At 38.9% G+C, this 26452-nt stretch overlaps 1 protein-coding gene across 2 annotated transcripts in view; it reads right to left on the bottom strand.

The window, feature by feature from the left end:
- Window positions 1-26452, bottom strand: part of CERT1 (ceramide transporter 1) — a 79550-nt gene that overhangs the window by 22666 nt on the left and 30432 nt on the right. For both annotated transcript variants that reach the window (XM_084225727.1, XM_084225728.1), the window contains exons 4-7: window positions 8323-8430; window positions 7398-7536; window positions 6361-6444; window positions 836-993 (exon numbers count right to left, since the gene is read on the bottom strand). In XM_084225727.1, the coding sequence (XP_084081853.1) occupies window positions 836-993; window positions 6361-6444; window positions 7398-7536; window positions 8323-8430 (489 nt within the window). The remainder of the gene's footprint in view (window positions 1-835; window positions 994-6360; window positions 6445-7397; window positions 7537-8322; window positions 8431-26452) is intronic.

Below are 26452 nucleotides of genomic sequence, written 5' to 3'. Positions count from 1 at the left end.
AAACAATACAGAAGACAGGGTCAAGGATTCATATATGGATATATTTTGTCTGAATATGATCATTCTTTGAATAGTGTATCACTAAATAGAGTAAGATTTGATACATGGTATATGCAACATCAAAACCTGGAAAGAGAATAGAAGGACAGCTGCAGTGCACATCAGCCAGCAATGGCAGGATTCTACAAATTAAAGCCTGAACTCCAACCTGCCATGCCTCCAACAACAGATCTCAGACAAAAAGGCAGTGCTCCTTTAGAACTGTTACAGTGGTTGAGTAGGTTCAAAATGAACTGTCACTGCCTAGAAAAACAGATACTCTAACAAGACACAGAACACTTAACCAGTTAGTTTAAAGTATAACTTAATCTCACCAGTCTCCTAGAGGACAGTGAAGTAATTTTATCTTGAGGAGACATGAAGTTAGAATTGGTTGTTTTCCCCAGTGTTGTCACCACCTCTTATCATACTAAAACATTTCAGAGACTTGCACATCATTTTGCATGCACAGATAATTAAGTCTATATCAGAAGGCTGTAAGCAATACACTTACTACTAGGAGATAATTTCAGATTCTTTATAGATATAAAGAATATTGGACTACTATCTGAATAAGTGCTGGGATACTATATCACCACTACATCATCAGTCAGAACAAGGCTCCTTAATATTTTATAATAGGGTTAATAATTTAAGCACCTGAAATTAATAAATGCTGTACATAAAAATAAAAGCAGTTGTCTGAGTACAAAAGTTAGTAACAGCTTATTTGAAATTTCAATTTCAAGGAAAAGAAACTTTTGTTCCAACAAAAGTAAAAGGAAAATGATCTTACCTTATCTAGCCTTTTTTGCCAGCTTTCTTCACGTTTTACCATGAGTTCAATACAATGAGAGAGTGTAGCAAGGATTCCAGCAGTAGTTGCCTTGAAAGTTATAGCTTCTCCTTTAAAGTCTATGCCATTAATTCCTTTGGGCGTCACATGTGGAAACACTAAAAACACATATATGAGATCACTGATAGCTGCCCTTATCAAACAAGCACTTCACATGTATGTGTTATATTTGAAGACGACAGACTGGCTGCAAAGTTAATTTAAAAATAAAATTCTAAAGTGATAATAATGTCCACAGTTATCCACAGGATAAAGAAAAATATTCAAAAGGCGAAGCAGATCCTTGCAGCTTCATCTTGCTACACTGTATTTCAAGCCTGCTCATAATGCTGTATTACTCCGCACTCTGCAAATCCTGTGGGTGGGAGGGAGTGGTAATAGTTTGTAACAATAGCAGTTTGACAGCTTGAAATGGGGCCTAATTAACACAGAGCAACCTTAAAACGTATCAGACTCAGCATTGAGAAAGGAACAATTTCAAAATGTCATCAAATCCAAAATGTATAATTCAAGGTTCTTTTAAGCATATAATTACAAATTTTAAAACCTAAAAGTAAAAAGGTATAAGATAAAAGCACCAAATATGTTGAATTTTCCAAGTACTGTGAGTTTTACAGTTCCAAGAACTGCTTCATGCTGTCAACCAGGCCATCTGTTGCTAAGGCTATTTAAACAAGTCATTTAATATGAGTGCAAAAAAAAGTACCTATTATATGTCACACTGGTACGTAGGTTGACATAATAACATATCAAGCATTGCACATGAATGTCAGAAAATATTACAAAGCAGAAGTAACACTCAACTTGAAGTTGACTGAACCCCGCAAGTTAAAGTAACTCCTGCCATTGCCAAAGAGCAAGCTCATTACTTATCACCTGAACTGACATAATTTTTTTCTCCAGTCTGTCAGTTTGTCAACACATGACTTTTACAGTTTAAAAAGTACCAAATAATTTTTGATTAAGTTTATTTGTCTGCAAGAGCAAGGCAGAACTTTCAGGCAGTGCCATTCTCTACTGACAGAGCACAGTGTCTGCACTTTGGGAACAGAAAGCAATCATGGTCTTCAGCATGGTGGTTTAAGTCTCTAGAGGTTTTACATGGCCCCCCTTTCAGAAGGAATCAAATTCTTTTTCAATCAAGTAATTACAGACTACACACAACTTCAAATACCTCAAGAAGCAGACATATTATGGCAGAATACAACTTTTTTGTTGTTTTTTAATCAGGAACATTCCCTAAAATTGATGAGGGCTGGAGGGAAAAAAAAAAGAAAAGCAAGAGAACAAAAAAAATTGTTTCAGAAATTATAATGAGCAGAGCAGCTCTCCCTTCCCAACAGCTGCAGAGGGAACACAGAGAGGACTGAGACTTATAGTGGCATAAGCTAGCAAGGAGGTGAGGCAGTGTCTCCACTGAAAATAATTAAAATTATACAAGAACTTTGTCAATAATACTTCGCAACTGAAAAAGATGGTTTCACACTAATAATTCCTCCTCTTGCTGTAGGCACAATTATAATGCCTGCAGATGTGACTTTTTGCTCTCAATTAGGAAATATGCAGACATGCTGAAGAAACTGCCACTAGCTGCAACGCTATATAAATAATTTCAGAAATCCCTGCAGTAGAATTTAAGGGAAATACAGAACCACAGCTTAATTTTCTGGAAAAGAGAGAACTTTTGTCCCTTTCTAGGTCTCAGCCACATCTCATTAACACTTCCATACAGTTCTAAGCCATTCTTTAATGACTAGTCTCAGAGTAGGTGTGACAAATGCAGAGCTGCAGACTTAATCAGTGCCCAAAGTTTTTCAGTCATTACAATTATGGGCAAAAATTAACACCTTGCAGAAGGATGTAAAACCTATTTTTTAAAGAGATGGTCACTCAACAGGTTCCTTATGATGGATACAAGTATTTTGATTCATTCCTAATCACAGGAAATATCTGTCTTTTTGAAGTATGTTGGAAGGTGACCTCAACCCTCACCTCAGGAACAACTGAGCTTTGGCATTCTACAAATACAACAGAAATACTTGTGAGAAGATTTCTGATTCCTCTTCTACACTTTTTTTCATGTAGGCTAGAAATTGATTATTTCAGTAATAAATCAGACATCTGGAGATCTATGTTTAAAGGTAAGGACTATTAGGAAAGGGTTCTTCCTGTTGCATTTGCTCTTTGGTTATCAAACTGCATGCCATCAACTGAAAAAAGTAGGATAATTTTGTCTCCCACCCTAACTTCAATTTAAACATCTTCCAAGCAGTTAATTTTTCATTATCCCATCTACGCTCTATTTCTGACTTGGTTTCTCTTTTGTTTCATACAAGGGATTCTTCATACCATTCTTTAACTTTCAGTAGCTCTTTAGCTTTTCTCTCCTAGACCTCTGAGTCTATTAGGATAGGTGTTTCCCTTCTTGTTCCAAAGATTCTGCTGGTAACACCTTCCCACTGTTTGATCAAATCTATTTTCCAGAGAAACAGGAAAGTATTCGAAAGAGAGTAAGTAGAAAGATGTTCTTCCATTTTTTTCTATTTTATGCTCCCTTAACATATTACATCTCTAAAGTAATTCTAAGTGAAAAACAAATATTTGTGTTCATGATCCATTTCTTGATGCCTACTGTTGTTATCCTCTGTGGATTACAATAGGATCAATATGATTAGATTTCCGCCAAGAACAACCCCAGTTTTTCAGCAATATTTTGGCAAATCTTTTTCCTCATTCAAAGCACAAAAATGCTGTAACTTACATCAAATTTCTCTCCTTCAGCCTTAGTACCATTTCCATCTTTATAGTTCCAGTACAAAAGACATCTTCCATATTCAAAGTGGTTCCTTAAGTAGGTTACTCCTGCTCTTCCTATTCTTAGAAAATTTAAATCTAAATATGCTCTCTTTCCTGAGGGGATGATTGGGAACACTTAAGAGATCAAGACTCTACATTCCTGAATATAAGACCCCAATGGGCAAATATGCATCAGCCAGACACCATACCTCAGTGTTTTATATAGATTATTACAGTTCCAATTACCAGATCTTGTGATTGGAAAGTGGCCAATATAGTTAAACAACTTCATAGTTGTTTAACTCTCTTCACCTGAAGATCCTATAGAACACAGAAAAGAGAAAGCCTGCCTATCCAAATCACCTTCAGAGCAGTACACAAATGTTCATACTCACATTAACTTTCTCCTCCCACCCAGAGAACAAACTCCAGAAGTCAATTTGAATATGGCCCTTTAAGTCAGTCTTAAATCCAATAATTTGAGCTTTAGATTGGTGCACTAGTAGTTTGAACGGTAGGCTTAAACATTCCATCATATCGTAGTAAGCTAAATTAAGAGGTTGAACCAATGCCTCATTTCCTGAACCACTGAGAGGAGAACCATCTCAGAATAAACAGGCAACCATTTGTAAGCTACAGTTAATTACAAGTTATTGTTAGAGTCCTTCCAGGATGAGATAGAAATTTCAAGAAGAGTACCTGAAATTCGAGAAACCAAGTTTTAACAGCTGGTCTGAGGCTAAGCTTTAAAAAGGGTGAAGTTCAAGATAAATCTTTCACTGCCAGTTCAGTCTGACCTTTTTTTTTGCCCAATACATGAACATGGCTGTCTCACCTGAGACACCTACTTCCCCCACTGTATCACTTTTAATTCCACTTTAAGACAGAGAGTCTAATTATTAATTTCTAATCAAGCTTTGCAGCACTCAGCTACTAAATATTTAATTAATTTAGCCATTAGAAACCAGACTGAGACACAGAAAAACTGAAATGGGGATAAATATTTTCATAGAAATAATTGATGGAAAGTAAATTTAATGGAATACAGGACTCAAATGGAATTAGAAGTTCTGCAAAACACAAGGGGTTGCAGAATTATTTCCTGTAGTGAGCTACAGTGAGTGAGTTTATACAGGTATCCATAACAACAAGTATCAATTTCTTAGCATGTAAGTTCCCAAAAGTTTGATGACCAGCTCCATTAAAAATACAGACTTTCCTAATGACATTTCCCATAGTATAGGCATATATATTGCAGATGTGTGAGAATAACGTAGATATGAAAAGATTTTCTACCAGTAAATTAAGCTGAAACTCCTACATGATTGCACAAAAATTGAGTTTGACAAAGACATCTCTTCCAAAATGAATCATGCAGTAAAATTAAACTCTTACTTAGCATTTGTTGAAGAAGGCTTTTTCAGTTTTCTGAAATCTAACTTAACCGTTCTTAAAAAAAAAAAAAAGTACAGTTTCATACAGACAACAGGGTTAGTGGAACCATACACCTGCTTACACTTGTTTCAAAACTTCTGTGTTATGCTGCTTAGTCTCTGAAATCAGCATTACAATTAGTACTCAGTAGAAAAATCTACTTATGTGATGAATTCTGGAAGTAATCCAAAAAACTCCTTTCATTCTATTTCCTTTCCTCTTCCATCACAACAGTTTTGGATATGCTTTAGAAAAAGCACTTAAATACAAGAAGGAAATATGTAATACACGGGAAGAACAGCCAATTAAAAAGAAAACAGAAGACACAGAAAAGGCTTATTTTGCCCTATATTTTCAAGGTTCTTCATGAATATATTTACATTTTTAAAAACATTTTTGGTGAGTACTTTGGGAGATTCCATCACACTTGAAACTGGAGGTGCAACTTCCAAGCTTTGTGAATCAAGACTAAGAAATACCTTAGGACTAACTGAATTGCCAACAAGTAGAGAGCATAAATACTAGAGTATTTCAGTCAGAAAACATGAGAAGGTCTAAGAAAAATGCAAATACAGTTCAAATGCACACACAACTTCGTCCAGGCCAGAACTATCAAATTTCTCAAACGGCAAGACTTGCATGAGTTCTCACATTTGCAGTATGGGTACAGTGAGTAAAATAACCAGTTCATTTATGATTTAAAAAAAAAATGGAATTCTGCTCATTATTATAATGAAAGGGACAGCAAAAAAGCTCTAAAGTTATGATAAATGAGAATCAGTAACAACGTTGTCTGAACCATTCCACAGCCTTAGTACTTGTGAAAACCAAAGGGGGACATCCCTAAGTGGAAAAGCATTGAACTCCACCAGACACCTAAAGACAGGTTATTGTAACACTTACAATAACCTGTTATGAAATCTCAGTTCCCAATATTTGAATAAGGCAGCTGTTTAAACAGAATTTTGTAGCAACAACAACTTTAGACACAGAATAGGAAATTACAGCTTGACAAATTTCCATTAGTATTTATGTGAATTAAGAATAACTCAGAGAATCACTAGAAGTTGCTAAAGAATTATAATGTGGCTAAGAACTTCCATTTACATACACTTAAATAGATATTCTTGCCATTTTCTGTTTAGAAAAGAGCGTAATACACCTGTCTTGTACCAGACGTATCACCATACCATTCATTCTAATTTTCATCACTGAAAAAATTGGGACACACTTACATTTTTCCTTACTGCTGTTACTGTTATGTACAAAATCTCCATCAGGACGTACTGTAGGGAAATCATCTTCATCATCTTCTACCACTAGATTTGAGAGAGAGTGTATTATGGGAGTGAGAAAGGTTTTCTAATTCCTTGGTGTGCAAGAAAGAATTAAGATCATTTTCATTGTTAGCCAGCAATTTTACTTGTAACAACAGTCATGACCCCTCCCTCCCTTTTGAGTTTGGTTTATTTTTTTTGACCCAAGACCACTACCAATGTAAATGTCAGTTAACAGCAGAATCTGACATTGCTCAGCATTGAAGTTTAGCATTCAATTCTCTGGTGAGAGCAACATACTTTGATGTTACAAGTGGGTAAGCAGGAGCCATGATTCAGTACCTATCTAATCTTCTTCACTGGAAAGTTTAAAAAAAAGTGGAACTGCACTTCTCTGGTGTTTTATTGCTACAGAAAGTTTCACACTGCCAGAACTAACACAGGGATGACTATAAATGCCTCAGTAGAATCTGCAGATACGGTGACGAGCTGTGCTCTGGTATAAGCAATTCAGAGACATGTCAGCATCCACATTGTAGTCTAGTATGGTCTCAAGTGTACATTCAGTGCTCTACTTCCAGCCAATACACCTCAGAAGCATTACTTAAGGCAGTAATTTTGACTTTTTAAAACCAGTTTCTATCAAAACTAATATCCATTTGTTTTTCAAAATAAAAGGTAAGAGACAGCAATAAATTTAATTCGTGAGAGTTAGCAAGTGGTGTTCTATAACAAAACACTTAAAAAGAGCATTGCTTTTGTACAGTTGAGAGCTACAGGTTAACATCAAGCAGATTTTAAAGCAAATCAGAATTACAAAGTAAAAATAATTAACATGTTTATGCATTTATGCAAATGATTGATCCTTTACTAAACTAAATTTAGGATACATGTTTTATTTATAAGACATTAAATTGTATTGTTACAGTATTAAGAGGTTTCCTTGGTAAAAAGCTACATTCTGTGGAGGGAAGGGTTTTCAGCTATAGTGTTACCTTTATCCCTCTGGAGTTCATCTTTGGAAACTGCATCTGCACAAGCATCAAAGTATTTCTGTAAAGTATCAACTTGTCTACACAAGATGTCTCTAAAGGTTTCCATTTCAGCAAGCTTCTCACGTAAGCTATGGCCCTTCTGAAAACACAAATGAAAAAAGCCTGAAATGTTTCTACATACTCAACAGTAGCTTGATGCAGTACAGCTACTATTTAATTTTAAACAAGATATTTCTGCAGCTATGAAGAAGAAATTGAAGCACACCAAGGACATTATAGGTATCAGCAATTATGGAATACTGGTAATGTCAGAAGAAACCATATCCGAGTATTCCTTACTCATTCTGTCCCTCGTCTCAATGTTTTCTCTTGACTGCACCTGCTATTTCAGAGCACTCCACAAAACCGTATTAAAAAGTGAACTTACATGCTACCAGCTTTATACATATTTGCCTGAAAGCAGTCAGCTCCAGTTTAAGATCTTTGTTCCAATCCTTAGTCCCTTTCCTTTTGTTGTTCATTTTCTGCTCTCCCAGAAATACAGCACACGCAGTTCATATATTAAATATTCATATGCATGACACAAGGAAAGTCATAATTTGTCAGGCAGGGCTATATCACACTCATTAAGCTACAGAATTGTGTTTATTTTCATTTAGAGCCCAGGATATTTGGCGAGTAAACCAGAAAAAGTTAATGAACACACTCACAAGCTTGATTTTCTTGCCACAGAAGATGACGCCTCAGTTTAAAAGGGATGATTGTGTGAGAGGCATGAGAGAGCGTCCCGTATCATGTGACTGCTGACATTCAAGCTAAATAATTAGTGTTTTTCTATAATTATGTGAATAAGTCTTCATATGTTACTTTTTTTCCAGTTGCATGTTATTTATGCATGAATATTAGGAAAACTTTTTGCACCAACCTTGAATGAAGAGGTGGATGTTGCAGAGTATCCACTTGCTCCAGAGACAAGAGACACCATGGAGCCATGACGTCGCAAACTTGACTCGGATCCATAGCCAGATTCAGTCTAAAAATCAAACCATATAAAAAACTAGAGTGCTGAGGCTTTTGATAAAACAGAAATATTGAAAACAAGATTAATGCAATTTTCTCTGAAACTCACCCACTAGTTTTTTGCAGTAAAGGTTTAAATAACTCAAACTGTGCCTGCATCTAAGATGCTGATGTAGTATCTATAAAGTTTATATAAACTTATTTTTTATTATTGATTAATCAATTTGTAAAATAATTTGTTACCTACCATGAATCACGTGTCCCCAAAAAGACACAGCAATATATATTAAATGGTATAAAAAAGGGACAGTGTTTCATTAATTTGGCTTATGTGTAACTTTCACACAGCCTATTAAAAAAACTTACATTACTCTACAATTAATTGGGGGATTAAACATGGTTCAGTCTCAAGACATCAGTCTCAAGACAATCAACTTCAGTTACTCTGTCCAGTCATACAAATAGTACCATTTTCTTTTTAAAAGCAACAAAAAAGAAATCAAAGAAAATCAGACAATTACTTCTATGAAGTTTTTTTCCTGTTTCAGGCTTCTTAGGCAAAATTATTTCTACTAGACTGAAATTAATATTTCATGAGAACAAAAGTCTACATAAAACAAAGAAAGACTAAAAGTAAGAGAGAGGATACAATAATAGTAACTAACTAAACAATGAAAAAAGAAAAACATCTCTTTATTAGGATAACATTTAGAAGATCAAAAATGGAGTATGACAAATTTCCTCACAAGTCAAACATAAGCAGATACTGAGGAACTGAAGGAAAATAAATTCCTCTAAATGTTAATCTACATGATGTGCATGGTAAAAGAGATGAAAAATTCAGATAGAGAATGTAAGCAATAAACAGATGGTTCAGAATAATATATGAAATACTGTTAGCAAATGAGTTTGATCAAGTAGAGACAACAGTGAAGGACTTTTGACAGAAACAAATTCTGCAGTAGCACCAAAACTCCAGTGGGGCAGGGAGAGGGGAGACAAAACAAATGGTATAGAACAAAGAAGAAGCAATTATGAAATTCCAGTTGTTGTACATTTTATGGGAAAATTGGGAGCTGTATAGGCTTTGAGAAGGCAGGAGAGCGTGGATAAGTTAAAAAGCAGGAAAAGATAAAGAGTTCTTTGAAGTGTTGGTTAAGAATTTGGGCAAAGTGGGACAAAGCATGTATGTCTTGAGTTACAAGTAAGAGTCTGGGCATATGACTGTTTTGTTTCAAAAGCATTTAATAAGCATAAACCTGAAACGAAGAGTCACCCAACACTATGAAACATTTCTTTTTAAATTTCCTTTAAATACAAATATAAAATGACTCCACTGTTTAATCAGTATCTTCAATATTTATTTAATATGCCACAAATCTTAAGATGACCCAATATGTTTTTATTATAGTCAGTTTGACAGTGAAAATTCATTTAATTTTCTCTGTAACTTGTACCCACTAGGAAAGATGATAAAACTTCATTTTAATAGGATATGGCTTAAAGAACAGATAAATTTTAAATGTAGCCAAAATACCCACTTCACTGAGGTTAGAGTATTTTAACTAAGGATAGGAAGTGTTTTCTTATTTTGTCCTTAAAGTGAGAAAGACACACCTATGCAAGACCTTGCCTTTAGCTTAGGAAGTGAAATTTCTGCATTTCTTTACTTGAGATTTAGTCAAAGCCACACCTATATAGTCCAACTTTAGAACTTCCAAGAATATTGTAAACTTGTAAGTGGAAAATCTGATGCCTTATATTCTACATCTGAATTAATTCCTTTTCTTCTGATATTATGCATACAGTCAGTGCTCAGCTAATTTAGTTCACAAAATAAAAAGTGAAAGTTAAAGAAAAAAACCCAACCCTTCTTTCCACATCAATATGTAAGCTTGATTTTTTTAAGGTACCTTTTCAGCAGAATATTTATTTATCCCATTTATGCTTGAGATAATTATTTCCACCAAATAATTAATCCACACTACAGAGTTGTACATGTAACAGCATACACAATTATATGGATACAGCTATCAGCTTGCAAAGTCTACCAATAAAAACGTGCAACATTATTAACTTTTTGTTATCGAGAAGCAAATTCAGCAGCCATTAAGAGCAAACTGAACAGCACACATCATGAATCAAAAGCATGTACATTCACAGACCATGTTCACAAAACTGTGTCAGACAATTATATTTGAACAGTCAAGAGGAAAATACATAAAATTACATTGAGAATACTTATTTTTCACAACAATCGGAAAATAAGTACTCATTTCTAACTGCTGCACAGACAAGCCATCCTGCTCACAGCAGACACATGCAGGCAGATGAACACAAACAAAGAAAGCATGAATCATGCAAAGCCCCACCATTCTACTACCGCAACATCTAAACGAGAGCAGGTCACTGCCGCATTTTTGTCTTGCAAAGCAGATCATCGTTAACTAATCACTGCAGAAATAATAATTTACACTGAGAAGAGGAATGTAGACAAAGTTTCTTCTGTTTATACAAATCTTAATTTCCAAGATAAAAACTGGAAAAGCTGGTAGAGTTCATATGATAGAAATCAACAGTCTCTGCTTGAAAACAAAATTACTTGTAGAAGTCGTATCAATTCATACCATCAAGCACTAATGCCGAATCGCCATGCTCGGTAAAAAAATGCAGTTCTTTGATATTCCATGCATATATCACAGCTTCAAAGCTACAGTAAAATTGGCATTTGATAGTAAATGCAACACCTTCAGATTTTTAAGGCAATGCACAAAATCCATTAATCCTTTTGTTACAACAGACAAGAGAAAAGAGCCACATGATCCAAAGCTTCATGTGATCCTTTAACTGGAGCAGATGCTAGTATCAGCAACAAGGCAGTATGTCAGAAAAGCTACTTTCAATAAAAAAAGCTAAGCATTTGCAGAATCATATTGCAGATCTCTCTTACTGCTCTCACTGATCCTTAAGTGGAAAATAATACCCTTGAATAAAGCACAGACTCAAACAAAGTTCTCCCACTTAAAAAAACCAAATAAAGCAAATTATTCTCACATGTCTTCAAGGCATTCTTTTGCTTTTGTGTCAATATGCACCTGTGAAGCACTTCAATGTACGTCTGTTTACCAAGGCAGATATATTCAGTTAGCATTATAAATTATTTATTATTTTACATAACACAACCAGCAGGCAGCTCCTCCCTCTAAGGCATACAGCTCACTCAAAAGGTGATGGAACAGATATTAGGACACAGTGACTCTAATCTCATTCTCTACAGTATTTGTGAAAATACACTCAATCCCACTCAAACATCCAAGAGATCAAGCCACAATATCTTATGAAAAAACCCAGAAGATAGAAAAGGTAGTAACACAAAAGAGCTGGAAGGTACTATGAAAGGCTTGGTGGAAAATAAGCAGATAAGGTCTGTAAAATAACTGCACTCCAAAGACAATTTTTAGACTTGCTGCAAATGCTTCAGAAAGATGGGTTAGTGCATGGATGAGCCAAGGCAGGGCTACCCTAGGAAATTACTGCAGACAGTAAGAACACAACAGACACTACACTTTGGGCAGTACAGGATGCATTTCTGAGGACTGAAATTAAAGATATAATTATCATGTGACTGTAGGTCTGATTTTTTCAATTGTTCTGAAGCTTCTGACAATGGAAATGTAAGATTGCAAAACTAAGGTGGTAGTTAGCAGGAAGGCAGAGATAAAGATTCCACAATCCAGGTCAGGGCAGCTGGATAGTGATTCCCCACCCACAGCCCTCCCAAGCAGAGTGCAGATGACTATTTAAAAGGAAAGAGTTTCTAATCTGACCTTTTTTTGCAACTGCAAAAACAAGGAAAGACATGTAGACCTAACTTTCCTCCAGCAGTGACCTATGTTGCAATTTCTTAGTAAACACCCAGGTTATGTGCACAGGAGTAATCCCCAGGAATTCCAAGTTCAAAAACACATATAAAAATAAAACTCTTCACTGAGCAGAAGTACCAAAACCCAAGCTGACAATAACTGCAACATTTAGTGTACTTAGTAATAAAACTAAAGCAGTTTGCACTCCTGGGTTATGGGCTTAGTAATAAAACTAAAGCAGTTTGTACTCCTGGGTTATGGGACTATGAGCAAGTCTGGGAGAGGCTACATTTATCCCTTCCGGGAATCCGGGCTGTCAGGAAAGGGACAGGTAAGGTCTGTATTGCAATACAGGAATTAATAAATTCCATTCTATTAGACACCAGCAGAAAAAGCACTGATGTTTTGGTGTCAGTTCCCAATGCACTAAAAGATGTGTTGTTACTTGTTTTCATTCTCTGAAAGCTGGTGGATTTTAAAGAATTAATTAATTCCATTACATATTGTCTGGCTATATGTATATACGTGCAACTCTGCCTTGAAAAAAAGAACAGTTATGATTCAAAGTGAAAGCAGCAGTCACATCAGTATTTTTAGCAGTTATACAAAATTGCATAATAGTTATATTAAATATTATTACATCGTCACAATGTATAAAATTCAAAAGGGAGTGTTGCCACAGTTAAGTGGTAACAGGCAGATGAGCCAGGCAGATGAGCAGTAGGAAAAACTGCTGCAGGGGTCCAAGAACTGGCTCTCCCATGAAGCATCTAGTAGGTGGGAGGGAAAGCCCGTGCCTTGCAGGGACTGAGCATGCAGGGAAAACCCAGCCTGTCTCAACGGGGAAAGAGCAAGGAGACTAAGGCACATACTGTATTCACAGTTAACAGGCATTTAGGCAATCTTATTTATCCTTCAAAATGGCAGGGAAGGAGTGATTGCCTCTTACTCCAATTGTTGATTTAGTTTTATTTTTTTAACCAAAGATAGTTAAGTATTACATTAATATCACCTCTGTAGAACCAGAAAAACATATCCACTACCAGTATTATGGTGAAGAATCTTGGGCTAAAGACCACAGTGCTATTTCCAAAGAGCATAGTTAAACAATGGGGGGTTTATTCACCTTTGTGCAAAGGTACTTGTTGCAAGCCTCAGCCTGTTTTGGATATGGACTTGAGAGGCCTACACTTTGCTTAATTTTCCTAACAAGAAACACTAGGTTTCAAAGCACAGGTGCAGGCAATGTTATTACTTGCACTATAAGAAATAGACTACAAAAAGTTGTTTATGCAACAGCACTCTGCCATCTGTAGAAACCTTACACACATTTCTAATCATACATCTATTTGACAACATAAAGATTCCATATATTAACCTCAAATTATCTAGGCAATAATTCTGTCCAAAGGTAATTTTACTTTCAAACAACAGCTGAACATATTGGAGATAAAGTATCAGAGTTCAGAAGGTGTAATTATCTAAGAACAAACTCTACCATTCTGCATGACAGGCAGAAAATAATCAGAATCATTAAGGCTGGAAAAGGCTTCCTAGATCATTGAGTCTGACCTTTGACCAAACAGCACCATGCCAAATAGACCACTAGTGCCTAATAGAAAACTAAGTGCCACATACAGACTTTTATTGCACACCTCCAGAGGCTCCATTAGTTTCCTGGGCAGTCCATTCCAATACCTGATCACCCATTCAGTGAAAAAATTCTTTCCAATGTCCAACCTGCAGAGCCTTCCTATCCTCCAGCAGATCAACACTCCCACCCAACTTGTCGCCTGCAAACTGAATAAGGATGCCCTTGATCCCCTCATCCAGATTGTCTGTAAGGACACGACACAGAACTGGACTCAATGCTGAGCCCTGGGCAACAGGGATGACCTGCCACCAGCTGGATGTAACTCCATCCACAGCCACTCTCTGGTCTTGACCATCCAGCTGATATTTTACCCAGTGAACAGTACACCTGTACAAGCCACAGGCCAGTTTCTCCAGGATAATGCTATCAGAAATGGTGTCAAAGGCTTTAGTGAAGTCTACACAGAAAATATCTACAGCCTTTCACTCATCCACTAAGCAGGTCACTCTGTCATAAAAGGACATCAGGTTGGTCAGGCAGGACCTGCCCTTCACAAATCCATGCTGGCTGGGCCTGATGACCTTGTTGTCATGGATGTGCGAGTCATTACACTCAAGATACTCTTAAGTTCCATAACCTTCCCCAGCACTGAGATCACCAAGGTCAGGCTGACAAGGTTGTAGTTCCCCAGATCCTGCTTCTCACCCTTCTCGTAGGTGGGCACCACACTTGTAAATCTCCAGTTATTTGGGGTGTCCCTGGTTAAAATAGGATTGATCATAAGTGATGCAGAGAGGCTTGGAAAGGTATTTCATCAGCTCCCCCACTTCTCGGGTGAATCTCATTTGGCCCCATAGACTTGTGAGTAGCTAAGCGTCATGTGAGCTCACTTTCTCCTGAGTTACAGGAAGTCTATTCTGATCCCCATTCCTGTTTAGCAGCTCAGGGGGCTGCTTGCCCTGAGGATATTTGATCTCTCTGTAAAGACTGAGGCAAAGAAAGTATTAAGTACCTCAGCCTTCTCCTCATCTTTGGTGACAGTGCTCCCCATCCACATGCCCATTTAAGGATAGAGATTTTCCTTGGCCCTCCTTTTGTTGTTAATGCATTTGGATAAGCATCTTATACAGCAGTGATCAGGCTGTGTTCTAGCTAAGGTTTCCCCTTTCTGATTTTTTCCTCTACATGACTTACCAACACCCTTGTACTCTTCCTAAGGTGCCTGCCCCAATCTACACAGGAAGCAACATTTGCAAGATCTGAAGTCAAATTAAGCTGGTGGAGGGCCTGGAACACAAGTCTGATGAGGGTGGCCGAGGGAGTTTGGGGTAGGTCAGCCTGGAAAAAAGGAGGCTCAGAGAAGACCTTATCACTCTCTACAGTAACCTGAAAGGAAGCTGTAGTGTGATGGGTGTCAGTCTCTTATTCCAAGTAGCAAGAGTCAGGACAAGCAGAAATGGCCTCAAGTTGCAGCAAGGGAGGTTTAGTTTAGACATTATGAATTTTTTTTCATGGAAAGGGTAGTAAAGCACTGGAATATACGGCTCAGGGAAGTGGTGGAGTCACCGTACCTGAAAATGTTAAAAAAATGTGTGGATATGGCATTTGATAACATGGCTTAGGGGTGAACATGGTGGTGGTGCTGGGTTGACAACTGACTGTGGAAATATTAAAGATCGTTTCCAATCTCAGCAATTCTATGATACACTTGATGGCTTACCAAGAGCTAAAAAAGTTACATGAAAACATTATTTTACCAAGAATAAAAGAAGATTATTTGTTTTAAAGAATAAAAACACATGATTCTATAAATCTCATTTTAGTTTATGAGTTAAGAGCAAGTCCAACATAATGCTAAAGAGATAAATTATCTAAATACTTCTAATGTTTAGATGTAAGACCTAGCCACAGATACGGAAGGGCAAATATACACATATAAAGCAGATGTCACATCAAAAAACTTTATAAGCAAACTCAGATTATAAGTTTATCTAACTTAAAAGCTTTGTATATTTCATGTAAAAGACACATTTGGATATCTAAAAGGATAAAAATTCAGATAATTTCCGAAAGCTTGGTGAATCACCAATTCAAAACATGAGAGTATGTCCTTCTGTCACAAGGTTTCACAATACTCTGTGGTCTAACAGATCAGGACTGGTAAAATTAAATTGTCATACACTCTTATGACTTTTGGATTCAACTGTTTAATCTCCCCAAGTCAGTATCGTGTGTGACCACTAGAGGGAAACAGCGAAAAGGAAACAGACACAGCTGGAGGTTACTAGTGGTCTTTGACCAATAGTAACCCTTACCCTGCTTCTGCTTCAGTCCCGGGGCATAGAAACCTCCTTTTCTTGGTAGACAGCTAAAACCAGAGCAGTTTTACCTTTAGCCTTTATAATTACATTTGAGACACATTGCTTACAGAGGATAAAGTTTTCCACACAGCATGCAAGTAGCAACAATGACATTTAGTGCTTAATGGATGACAGTGAATTAGAAATTATAACTGAGATTTAAGAAATTCTTCTTTAGTCAGACTTCTCAGCCAGTTCAACACAGTGAACCAACTAAGAACACACTCATTTTCAGTTAAGACTGTCCAAAGACATAGTACCTGCAACTCATTCTGACAAATGCTCTCACATTTTTAGAACTTCATCTGACAACAAGTAGTTAGGCTCAATATAATGTAGCTTTAAAAAAGTTTAATACTCGTCTCAGAGAAAATTAGACACATGTGTCTCAAGCACCATGTTCAAGTAGAAGATTTTTCTTTATGTTCAGCTGCTCTGTCATTAGTCTGCAAATACACAGCTCACCATTAAAAACATTTTTATATACCAGCCAGGCAAACAGGCACAGTATTTCTTCATATACAGGTTAAGATATTAAGTAGACCTTCACCAAACTAGTTTTCCCTGTATGTATGCTCACTTTGAGAAGCATTAGAAGAAACAAAGTTTTATTTAAAGCTTACCAAACCCATTTAAATCATGAAGTAACAATGCAGACATATTTCATCTGAAATAAGTTATCTACTGTATTCATAACACTTAAGTTTATACAGGCTTATTTGGGAGTTTGTAAAACTGTTTTATGAAAAGCAAATTTCAGAAAGATCATCTTTGAAAACTAAAATATTAACTGATATTACATACAATATTAACAAACATATCAGTAAAGATATTAAACTCACCAATACAAAAACAACCTCCACACTATTATTGATGCAAAAAACCTCAGAATGCTTTTATTTGCTGAAAGCAAATACCCTCTGTGCAACAGGAAAAACAACTTCAAGCACAGCACAGGTCACTACAATAAGCTGACCAACCCCGTCCTTGAAGGAAAAATCTTGAAACTGTTTGGAAAACAGCTCACAAAAGGCTGCTTCTAGTGCATTAGAGGAAAGGAAAACAAATCAAAGGATCTAGGCCCTAAAATGTTCAGGACTTTGAAGATAAATGCTATTATGAGTTCTACACAGAACTGTAATACTGTTGGTCCTTATTAGTCTATGCACTAAGCTTTGGGGACACCATTTTGGTCTTATTTTGCTTTCCAGAGAGGCAAAAAGTATAAACAAGATAAAGGGTGCCAGAACAGAGCTGGTACCAACACAAAAATCTCCCTGTGATAAGCATTAGCCAGAGAATAGTATAATATCACAAGCACTTTAGCACCTATTTCAACTTAAGTCTTCTATAGTATGTAAATTATCTTATTTCATGACAGTGTGTCTGTTTTGTACAAGCTGCAGAGCTCTCTCCATAAGAATTTCTGCCTTAATTGCCCACTGTACTTTGAAAACCCCAGGCAACTGCAGAAACACATTCAGCAGCTATGTAATCAGTTATTTTGTAGACTCACATTTTCTACATACTGCTGAAGTCCAACCCCATTGCTGGTTCTCTCACTGAAGTGTACCCCCAAATAATTCATCGAGAGAAAGCTGCATGTGTGTTAAAAGCTGGCAAACTGAAACTGATCCTATTGCTTGCAGAGACCCCAGTGTGCATAGGGGTGACATTAAGACTTCAGGAGAATGGTGATATTATTGCTGTTGACTGCTTTGAACTGCAACACACTAAAAGTTGCCTTTATCCCCCTGTGAAGTGGGGGAGGGAAACTCCCACCTGATGGTAGGCATGGCGTTTCCTGACCATTCTGTATGGCAATGACAAAACACAAATTCTGTTACCAGATTTTCAAATTCTGACAGATCTCATACTCCAGTTCAGGCATTGAAAAAGCAGCAGCCATAAAAATGATGAAAGTGAAGTTATTGTATCTACATCCAAAAGCACTGCAGACTCAAATCTGCCTCACACTTGAGAACAGTTAAGAAAAACAGTTAAGAAGAACACAGGGCTCTTATATCACAGTATCAATCAACAAAGAGGGCAGAGAACCTTTTCAGTCAAGTGTAACACAAGTTTTTCTCCTAAATGAAGCCGGAAGACCACATATTTCAGACTTTCTTCCCATATGACCAAGTACATACCCAAAATGGAGCATGTTTTTTACTCCAGGTTCTGTCTATTCAGGTAGATATCTAAGAGAGACTACGTATGACTAGCACTATCAGCTGAACACTCTCCATCTGGTGAAGACATGTCTAGTGAGCATGATGGTATCTTTTCAAGAATTAAAACACAAACCACTCCAGTCTCCCTCTGAGGATCAATTAGATATACTGAAACAAACCTTAAGTCCTATGTATTGGGTGATTAAAAGAGCACTGAGCAGGTTGGTTCCTCATTCTCGTTAGCCACACAGGCTCAGGGTGGGGTTTTCGTCCAGCAAGAGGTGGGGTGATTAAAGGAGAGCTCTAGGGAGCAAGGTGAACAGGAGTGGGCAAACAGGGACATGGTACAGCAGCTCACCTGGCAGTTCATGCAGGCAGGGTTGCAGGTTTCCTCCTTCTAGTGGGGTTTTTAGTTTGTTGTTGTGTTTCTGCTGGTAAGTTGGTGGTTTTTTGTTAGTAATGGTTTTTACACAGTCAAAAACTGCAGTTACTACAAGTGTATGTAACCAAATTGAGCCCTCCAAAAAGGATGCATCTGTCCAGAACCCTTCCGGTGCGGAGTGTTTGAGCTTATCAGTGCTTTCAGGGGGTGTTGCAGAAAAGCCTGCTTGCCGTGTGAACAGGGGAACGATCTCCTTTCACTGGTGGCTGAGCTTAGGGAGGGAGCTGAAACATTAAGGACTATCAGAGAAAGTGAAAGGGAAATAGATTGGTGGAGTTCTGCCCTGCCAGCCTTGAGGGAGGCCCACCAAGAGTCAGAGGACTCCCATGCCTCCCACTGTAAGACAATAGGAAGACACCTGGTGGATGAAGGGGACTGGAAATGGGTTCCTACTCGGGGAGGTAATAGAAGTTCCTCCCAACTCCCATCACCTAGCCAGGTCCTACTTCAGAATAGGTATGAGGCCCTTAGTCCAGAGGGTCAGCCAGATGATATAGAAGAAAATGATCTGCCCAGTGGGCCTCCCAATTACACTTCATCTGTCAGAGGGATCACCACCTCTAACATTAAAAAGAAAAGAAGGGTAGTTGTAGTGGGTGATTCCCTTCTGAGGGGAACAGGGGGGCCCACATGTGGAGTGGACACATCCCACAAAGAGTTTGCTGCCTCCCTGGGGCCTGGGTACAGGATATTACTGGGAAACTTCCTGGGCTGACTCAGCCCTCTGATTATTACCCACTGCTGATACTCCAGGCTGGCACTGATGAGATTGAAAAAAGGAGTCAGGGCAATTAAAAGAGACTTTAGGGCATGGGGTCAAGTGGTTGGCAGAGCAGGAGCACAGGTAGTGTTCTGCTCAGTTCCTCTGGTGGCAGACAGAAATGATGAAAGGAATAGGAGACTCAAGATGTTCAGAAGTGGCTCAAGGTTTGGTCTCATCAGCAGAATTTGGGGTTCTTTGATCATGGGGCAATGTTTTCAGCACCTGGCCTGCTGGAACTGGATGGGCTGCATCTCTCTGTTAAGGGTAGAAGAATTTCAGCTCATGAACTGGCAGAATTCATTAAGCAGGCTTTAAACTAGGTTTGAAGGGGAAAGGGGATGCATGCATGGAAGCATGCCCAAGGGTGACAAGTCTGAGTTAGGGGTGAGATCAGTAGCCCAGATGAGGTGCATGTGCACTAATGCATGCAGCATGGGTAACAAACAAAAAGACCTGGAAGCCAAGGTGCAACAGCAAAGCTATGATGTAATTGCCATCACAGAAATGTGGTGGTACAACTCACACAGCTGGAGCACTGGACTGGAGGGCTGTAAGCTGTTCAGGAGAGATAGGAAAGGGAGAAGAGGTGGAGGGGAGGGGTGGCCCTTTATATTAGGGAGGCTTTTGATGCCATGGGTATTGAAACTAATGACAATGGAGTTGAATGCTTATGGGTAAGAATTATGGGGAAGGCCAACAAGGCTGACACCCTACAGGGAAGAAGAGGTAGACAATTTATAAAACAGCTGGAGAATGTTTCATGATTACCAGCCTTTGTTCTTGTAGGTGACTTTAACCTACCAGACATCTGCTGGGAACAATATTGCAAAAAAGAGGCAGTCCAGGAAGTTTTTAGAGTGTGTGGAGGGCAACTTTTTTGTCGCAGCTGATGAGTGAGCCCACCAGGGGAGGGACTATGTTAGACTTGTTCGCAAACAGAGATAGGCTGGTGGGAGATGTGGTGGTTGGAGGCCACTTGGGGCACCGTGATTATGAAATTACAGACTTCTTGATATTTGGTGAAATCGGGGGGAATAAGACTTTTATACTGGACTTCCAGAGGGCAGACTTCAGCCTATTTAGGAGACTTATTCACAGAGTTCCTTGGAAAGCAGCCCTTAAAAGCAAAGGAGACCAGGAAAGGTGGGCATGCTTCAAAACAGAGATCTTGAAGGCACAGGAACAGACTGTCCCTGTATGCTTAAAGATGAGTCGACGAGGCAAACATCCAGCCTGGATGGGAAACGATGTTTTGAAGGAAGTTAGGAATAGAAAGAGGATGTATCATCTTTGGAAGGAGGGTCGGTCTCTCAGGAAGTATTCAAGGGAGTTGCTAGGGCATGTAGGAAAAAAACTAGGCAGGCCAAAGCTCGGTTCAAACTTAATTTGGTAACTTTTGTAAAGGATAATAAAAAGTGTTTTTATAAATATATTAATGTCAAAAGGACGGGTAAGACCAACCTTTGCTCTCTATTGGATGAGGGAGGGAACTCAGTGACTGCAGATGAGGAGAAGGCAGAAGTGCTCAACGCCTTCTTTGCCTCAGTTTTTAGTGGTAAGACAGCTTGTCCTCAGGACAACTGTCCTCCTCGGTTGGCAGATGGTGTCCGGGAGCAGAATGGTCCTCCTGTCCAGGAGGAGGAAGCCAGAGAACTTCTGAGACACCCGGATGTTCACGAATCCATGGGATCAGGTGGGATCCATCCCAGGGTGATGAGGGAGCTGGCAGGTGAGCTTGCGAAGCCACTCTCCATCATTTCCAAGCAGTCCTGGCTCACTGGTGATGTTCCAGAGGACTGGAAGCTGGCCAGTATGATACCCATTCACAAAAAAGGTGAATGAGGAAGGAGGATCCTGGTAGTAACAGGCCAGTTAGCCTGACCTCAATACCAGGTACGGTTATGGAACAGTTTATACTGAATGTCATCACAGGGAACTTACAGGATGACCAGTGTATTAGACCCAGCCAGTATAGCTTTAGGAGGGGAAGGCTGTGTTCAACCAACCTGGTCTCTTTTTGTGACCAGGTAACCTGCCTGGTGGATGCAGGAAAAGCTGTTGATGTTGAATATCTGGATTTCAGCAGAGCCTTTGGCACTGTCTCCCCCAGCACCCTCCTGGAAAAGCTGACAGCCCATGGCTTGGACAGGAGCACTCTGTGCTGGGTTCAGAACCGGCTGGATGGCCGGGCCCAGAGAGTGGTGGTGAACAGTGCTGCATCCAGCTGGGGCCAGGCAGCAGTGGTGTCCTCAGGGCTCTGTGCTGGGGACAGTTCTGTTCAATATCTTCATTAACATGGATGAGGGCATTGAGTCTTTCATTAGTAAATATGCAGGTGACCCTAAGCTGGGAGTGTGTGTTGATCTGTTGGAAGGTACGAGGGCTCTGCAGAGAGACCTGGAACTGCTGGATGGGCAGAGTCCAACAGGATGAAGTTTAAGAGTCCAAGTGTCGAGTCCTGCATTCTGGCCACAATAACCCCCTGCAGCGTTGCAGGCTGCGGACGGTGTGGCTGGACAGTGCCCAGGCAGAAAGGGACCCGGGGGTGCTGGTGACAGCCAAGTGGACATGAGCCAGCAGTGTGCCCTGGTGGCCAAGAAGGCCAAGGGCATCCTGGCCTGTGTCAGGAATAGTGTGGCCAGCAGGAGCAGGGAGGCCACACTTCCCCTGCACTCAGCACTGGTGAGGCCACACCTCGAGTGCTGTGTCCAGTGCTGGCCCCTCAGTTTGGGAAGGACATTGAGACACTTGAGCACATCCAGAGGAGGCAACGAGGCTGGTGAGGGGCTTGGAACACAAACCCTGTGAGGAATGACTGAGGGAGCTGGGGGGGTTTAGCCTGGAGAAAAGGAGACTCAGGGGTGACCTTTTCACTCTCTGCAACTCCCTGAAAGGTGGCTGTAGCCAGGTGGGGTTGGTCTCTTTCTCCAGGCAGGAGCTGACAGAACAAGATGATATGGTCTCAAGCTGTGCCAAGGGAAATACAGGTTGGATATTCATCATGGAAAGAGTGATAAAGTACTGGAGTGGTCTGCCCAGGGAGGTGGTGGAGTCACCATCCCTGGATGTGTTAAAAAAAGATTGGATATGGCACTCAGTGCCATGGTCTAGTTGAGATGTTAGGGCATGGGTTGGACTCAATGATCTTGAAGTCTCTTCCAACACAGTGATTCTGTGTGTGATGTTTGATTAGATTATTGGAGCTATAGTCTAAGTAGCTGTTATCTTTACCCATTCATTGTACTTTGCAAAATTGGCAGGTTTACCTAAAAGAGTTCTTCAAACCCACTAAATATCACTAAGCATTATACATTTTCTGCTTAGCCTTGCTTAGCATATTTGGAGACAGGTAGAAACAAGAATGGAAATAAATAGATGCTGCACTTTTTGAACGGCACAAGAATAAAGCAAAACTTAAAGGAGATAGAATTTAACCAAACCTTTTATTTACATTTGAAAGTCTGAGAACCAGCAAATTGAGGCAAAAAAATTCACCTTGTTAAAAAAGAACTGTTTCAAGACAGAGGAATTCTTTTGCTGGAAACAGACAATACTATAACACAAGCAAGGAATAGTTAACTGCTATGTAAGAAGCAGTTAACCTTTTTACCATAGAATGACCAGGGTGCAAGATCTCTAGCACACCACCTCCTGACCAGAGCATGTCCAATTACATTCTCAGGCTACACCCCACAAGGATGCATTCTTTAGAGAATTATAGTGTCTATTTTCAAAGCCAAAGCAATTGTTATGAAACATTAACTAGAACACACAGGCAAAGAAAGACTGGGTTGGTCAAAGTGAAACAATCTGCTTTGTTTATAATTAATCAAGTGTGTTGGGCTGGAATGGACAAAGCTTTAGTCCAGCTTTAGACAGTACTAACTGTAACTACCTGTTAATAAAGATGCAATTTAACAGCTGCTGTTCGATCATGGGTCCAAGAATGGCAAAAGGGTGCCAAGACAGACAAAGAACTATTGTTTTCAGTCCTGAAAGGGAAGTTTCAACAATTTGGAAGTGAAAACATTTAGGTTTGCTGCAGCAAACATGCTTGTGTAGTCAACTGAAACTGCTGATTCACTGGCATTCCCCTAGTCTTTTTTCAGTTTTCAGCCATAAGGGCATTTAGCAAATTTAGCAACAACAAATGACATGTAGTATCATATGTATCAGTTACTGCTGATACCAGTGCTAAAATAATGGAACATACAAGACATACCCAAGCTTAGTTTCTCTCACTGAAATTTAATTAGTATTTAATTAAATTTTCAAGAAAGAACTCTCTGTTATTGACAGCAAAGGAAATTATTATAACTTGAATAACCCATCTAATCTTTCCCTGAAAGCACAGCTTCTTACAAAATTTGAGTACCACCATCATACCATACATCAGGGCAAATAACTCTTATCAGCTGAGCATCCTCAAGTGTATCTGTTTGCCTAAACAAGCAATTTTACAGTAATACACAAATTCTATAGAAAGATGGACACCTTTCTCTATTTGACCCTCCATTCCCCCAGTTTTCTGATGCCTATGTTCATACCAAGCAATATGGGATATTTAAACAGTGGCAGTTAAATAGTAACCCTTTCTTTCTCACCTACTATTTAAAATAGGTATGCTCAAGAGCATGAACTTTCTTTTCCTCTGCAGTCAGTCTATACATAGACAACATTAAAATAACAGCAAATGCATATTTTGATGCTTGATCTGTTTTCAGAGAAAAAAAGAAAGGACTTTTCTGCTCACCTACAGTGAAAATTATACCAGAAGAATTACCTTAAGAAGTTCTGATAAATGGTAGGAACATTAAATTAAAAGAGCAGATGTCCCAAGCCATGATGTGTTTCCAAAACAATTCCTTCAACTCTTTGGAGTCATGTTAGGTTCTGGAGTTACTCTCTTTTTCAGGAGTTTCCTGGACAGCTGCGGTGTGCGCGCCTCTCAAAAGAGCCAGAAAGTTACCTCTCTTCAATGTTACTATGTTTCATTGGTACTTGTGCACCCCACCCATGCTGCTGAGCGCTCCTCCCTACAGCAAGGGGATCAACTAACATTTATTAATATCACCTCATTGAGTTTCACTGTAATGAAAGCTCACTGAAGAAAAGTCACCTCCTAAAAAGGTCTTTGAGAAAGCTAAAAAAGACCACCTTCGGTAGGCTGAGACATACAGAGTCTCATACTCAAGACTTTTCTATCAAGCTGTTGATGTTGAGGTGTTGACTAATAATTCTGAGTAACTAGCATACAGTATTGGCAAGAGACAACTTTCAACTGTTTAACCACTCACTACTTTTACATTGCAGCTTTCTACTTTCTGTTCTTGATACCAAGAGTTTAGCCTAATTTGAAGGGGCATTCATCACCAAAGTCAAGCTTGACACAGATGTCTCTCAATGAAAAATATTGTTTTCAGGGAGACCTTGCAAAACATGCTACCACTTTGTCTTAGAAAACTTAGACTCCTAGAGGTAACTGCATGTCATTCTGCTGGTGACAAATCTTGACATTGCCCTTACTTCTATTAAATGAAAGTATACACTATCCAAATTATTTACAAAGTGAATTAATAACACTTCTGAGTTTAATACTGGAATCCCACTTATTTATAGCAACGAGACTGGTTATTTACTGCACAGCCAGCTGCATGTTGCCTCTTCTAGAGCTCCAGTCACCTCAAGACCAAGCGTTAGTCTTGAGACCAAGTTTACTTTAGACATGTACATCACTCTACATTAAATAGCACTGCAAAAATGTTGACTGACATACTCAACAGCTTAGTGGAGCAGTAGTGTCACAAGCCTTTCACATTATTTGATACTGAGTTAGCACTTTTGCAAGTGTTTTCCTTTACACAGTACTGCACCTGAAAGGCACCACTCTGCTAATTTGCAATTTGAAGTGTAATTTTCAGGCACTCATTAGCTATTTCAGAACAGCCTGGTTCACCAGCCTGGCTATGCAGTGATCAAAAATTTACTTTAACCTTTCTGTGCATTTGAATCTTGAATCAATTAGAATATTTAGCTAATTTATGGGAAAAATAAGAGCAAGCCATCTTAAGTAAGTTCACTACCTTTTGGGGCAGGGGCTTGATAGAAGAGCTCCAGACCTCTACTAAGACTATGAAGACTATCTATTAATGCTCTGACTAGATGGGAGTGAACACTTTTTAATTAGGAACATATAGATGATCACAGCTTTCATGGATACAAAGATTTAAAATTACCTTAAGTGCATTATACGTACAGGTTCAGATTTAGATAGGCAGCTCCCAACAGAGTAACAGGCAAGTTCAGCTGTGAACTGAGACAGGTTGGATTACTTCATGTAGACAGTCCCCACACTTTACAAAGTACTAGAAGAAGCACAATCACTTAAGGAACGGAACCAAACCCACACAGCACAATAATTACTACCCAAAGCAGCTGAGCTGGAAAGACTGAAGTCGAAAGAAGAGCAACATGAACTTAAAACTTTATACACATGAGAAAAATGGAGTTCAAAGTTTACTTGGTAAGAGGAAAATACTGTACTGTACATGTACAGGACAGGTAACAATCTGCAGATAGTTCTAGAGATGAATCAGATTTAGTGGTTTGCAAGCTGAATAAGTTAAAAAAACTCATGGTGTTGTAAAATGGTAGCATAGAAGATCCATAAAATACTCCTACATTCTATACAACACGTATAGGATCCTAGAGGGAATACTGAGTTCTATTTTGGTGCTATACTTCACCAGAAGATGAAGACTGAGTTTGGAAGACAGCCATGCCAGGTATGAGAAAGCTGTAAAAGACATCCACATGCACAAAAATTGAGCAATAGGGAA

Source organism: Fringilla coelebs, assembly GCF_963513975.1.
Source record: "Fringilla coelebs genome assembly, chromosome: Z".
Classification (NCBI taxonomy): Eukaryota; Metazoa; Chordata; class Aves; order Passeriformes; family Fringillidae; genus Fringilla; species Fringilla coelebs.
This window is presented reverse-complemented; position numbering and strand designations above follow the sequence as displayed.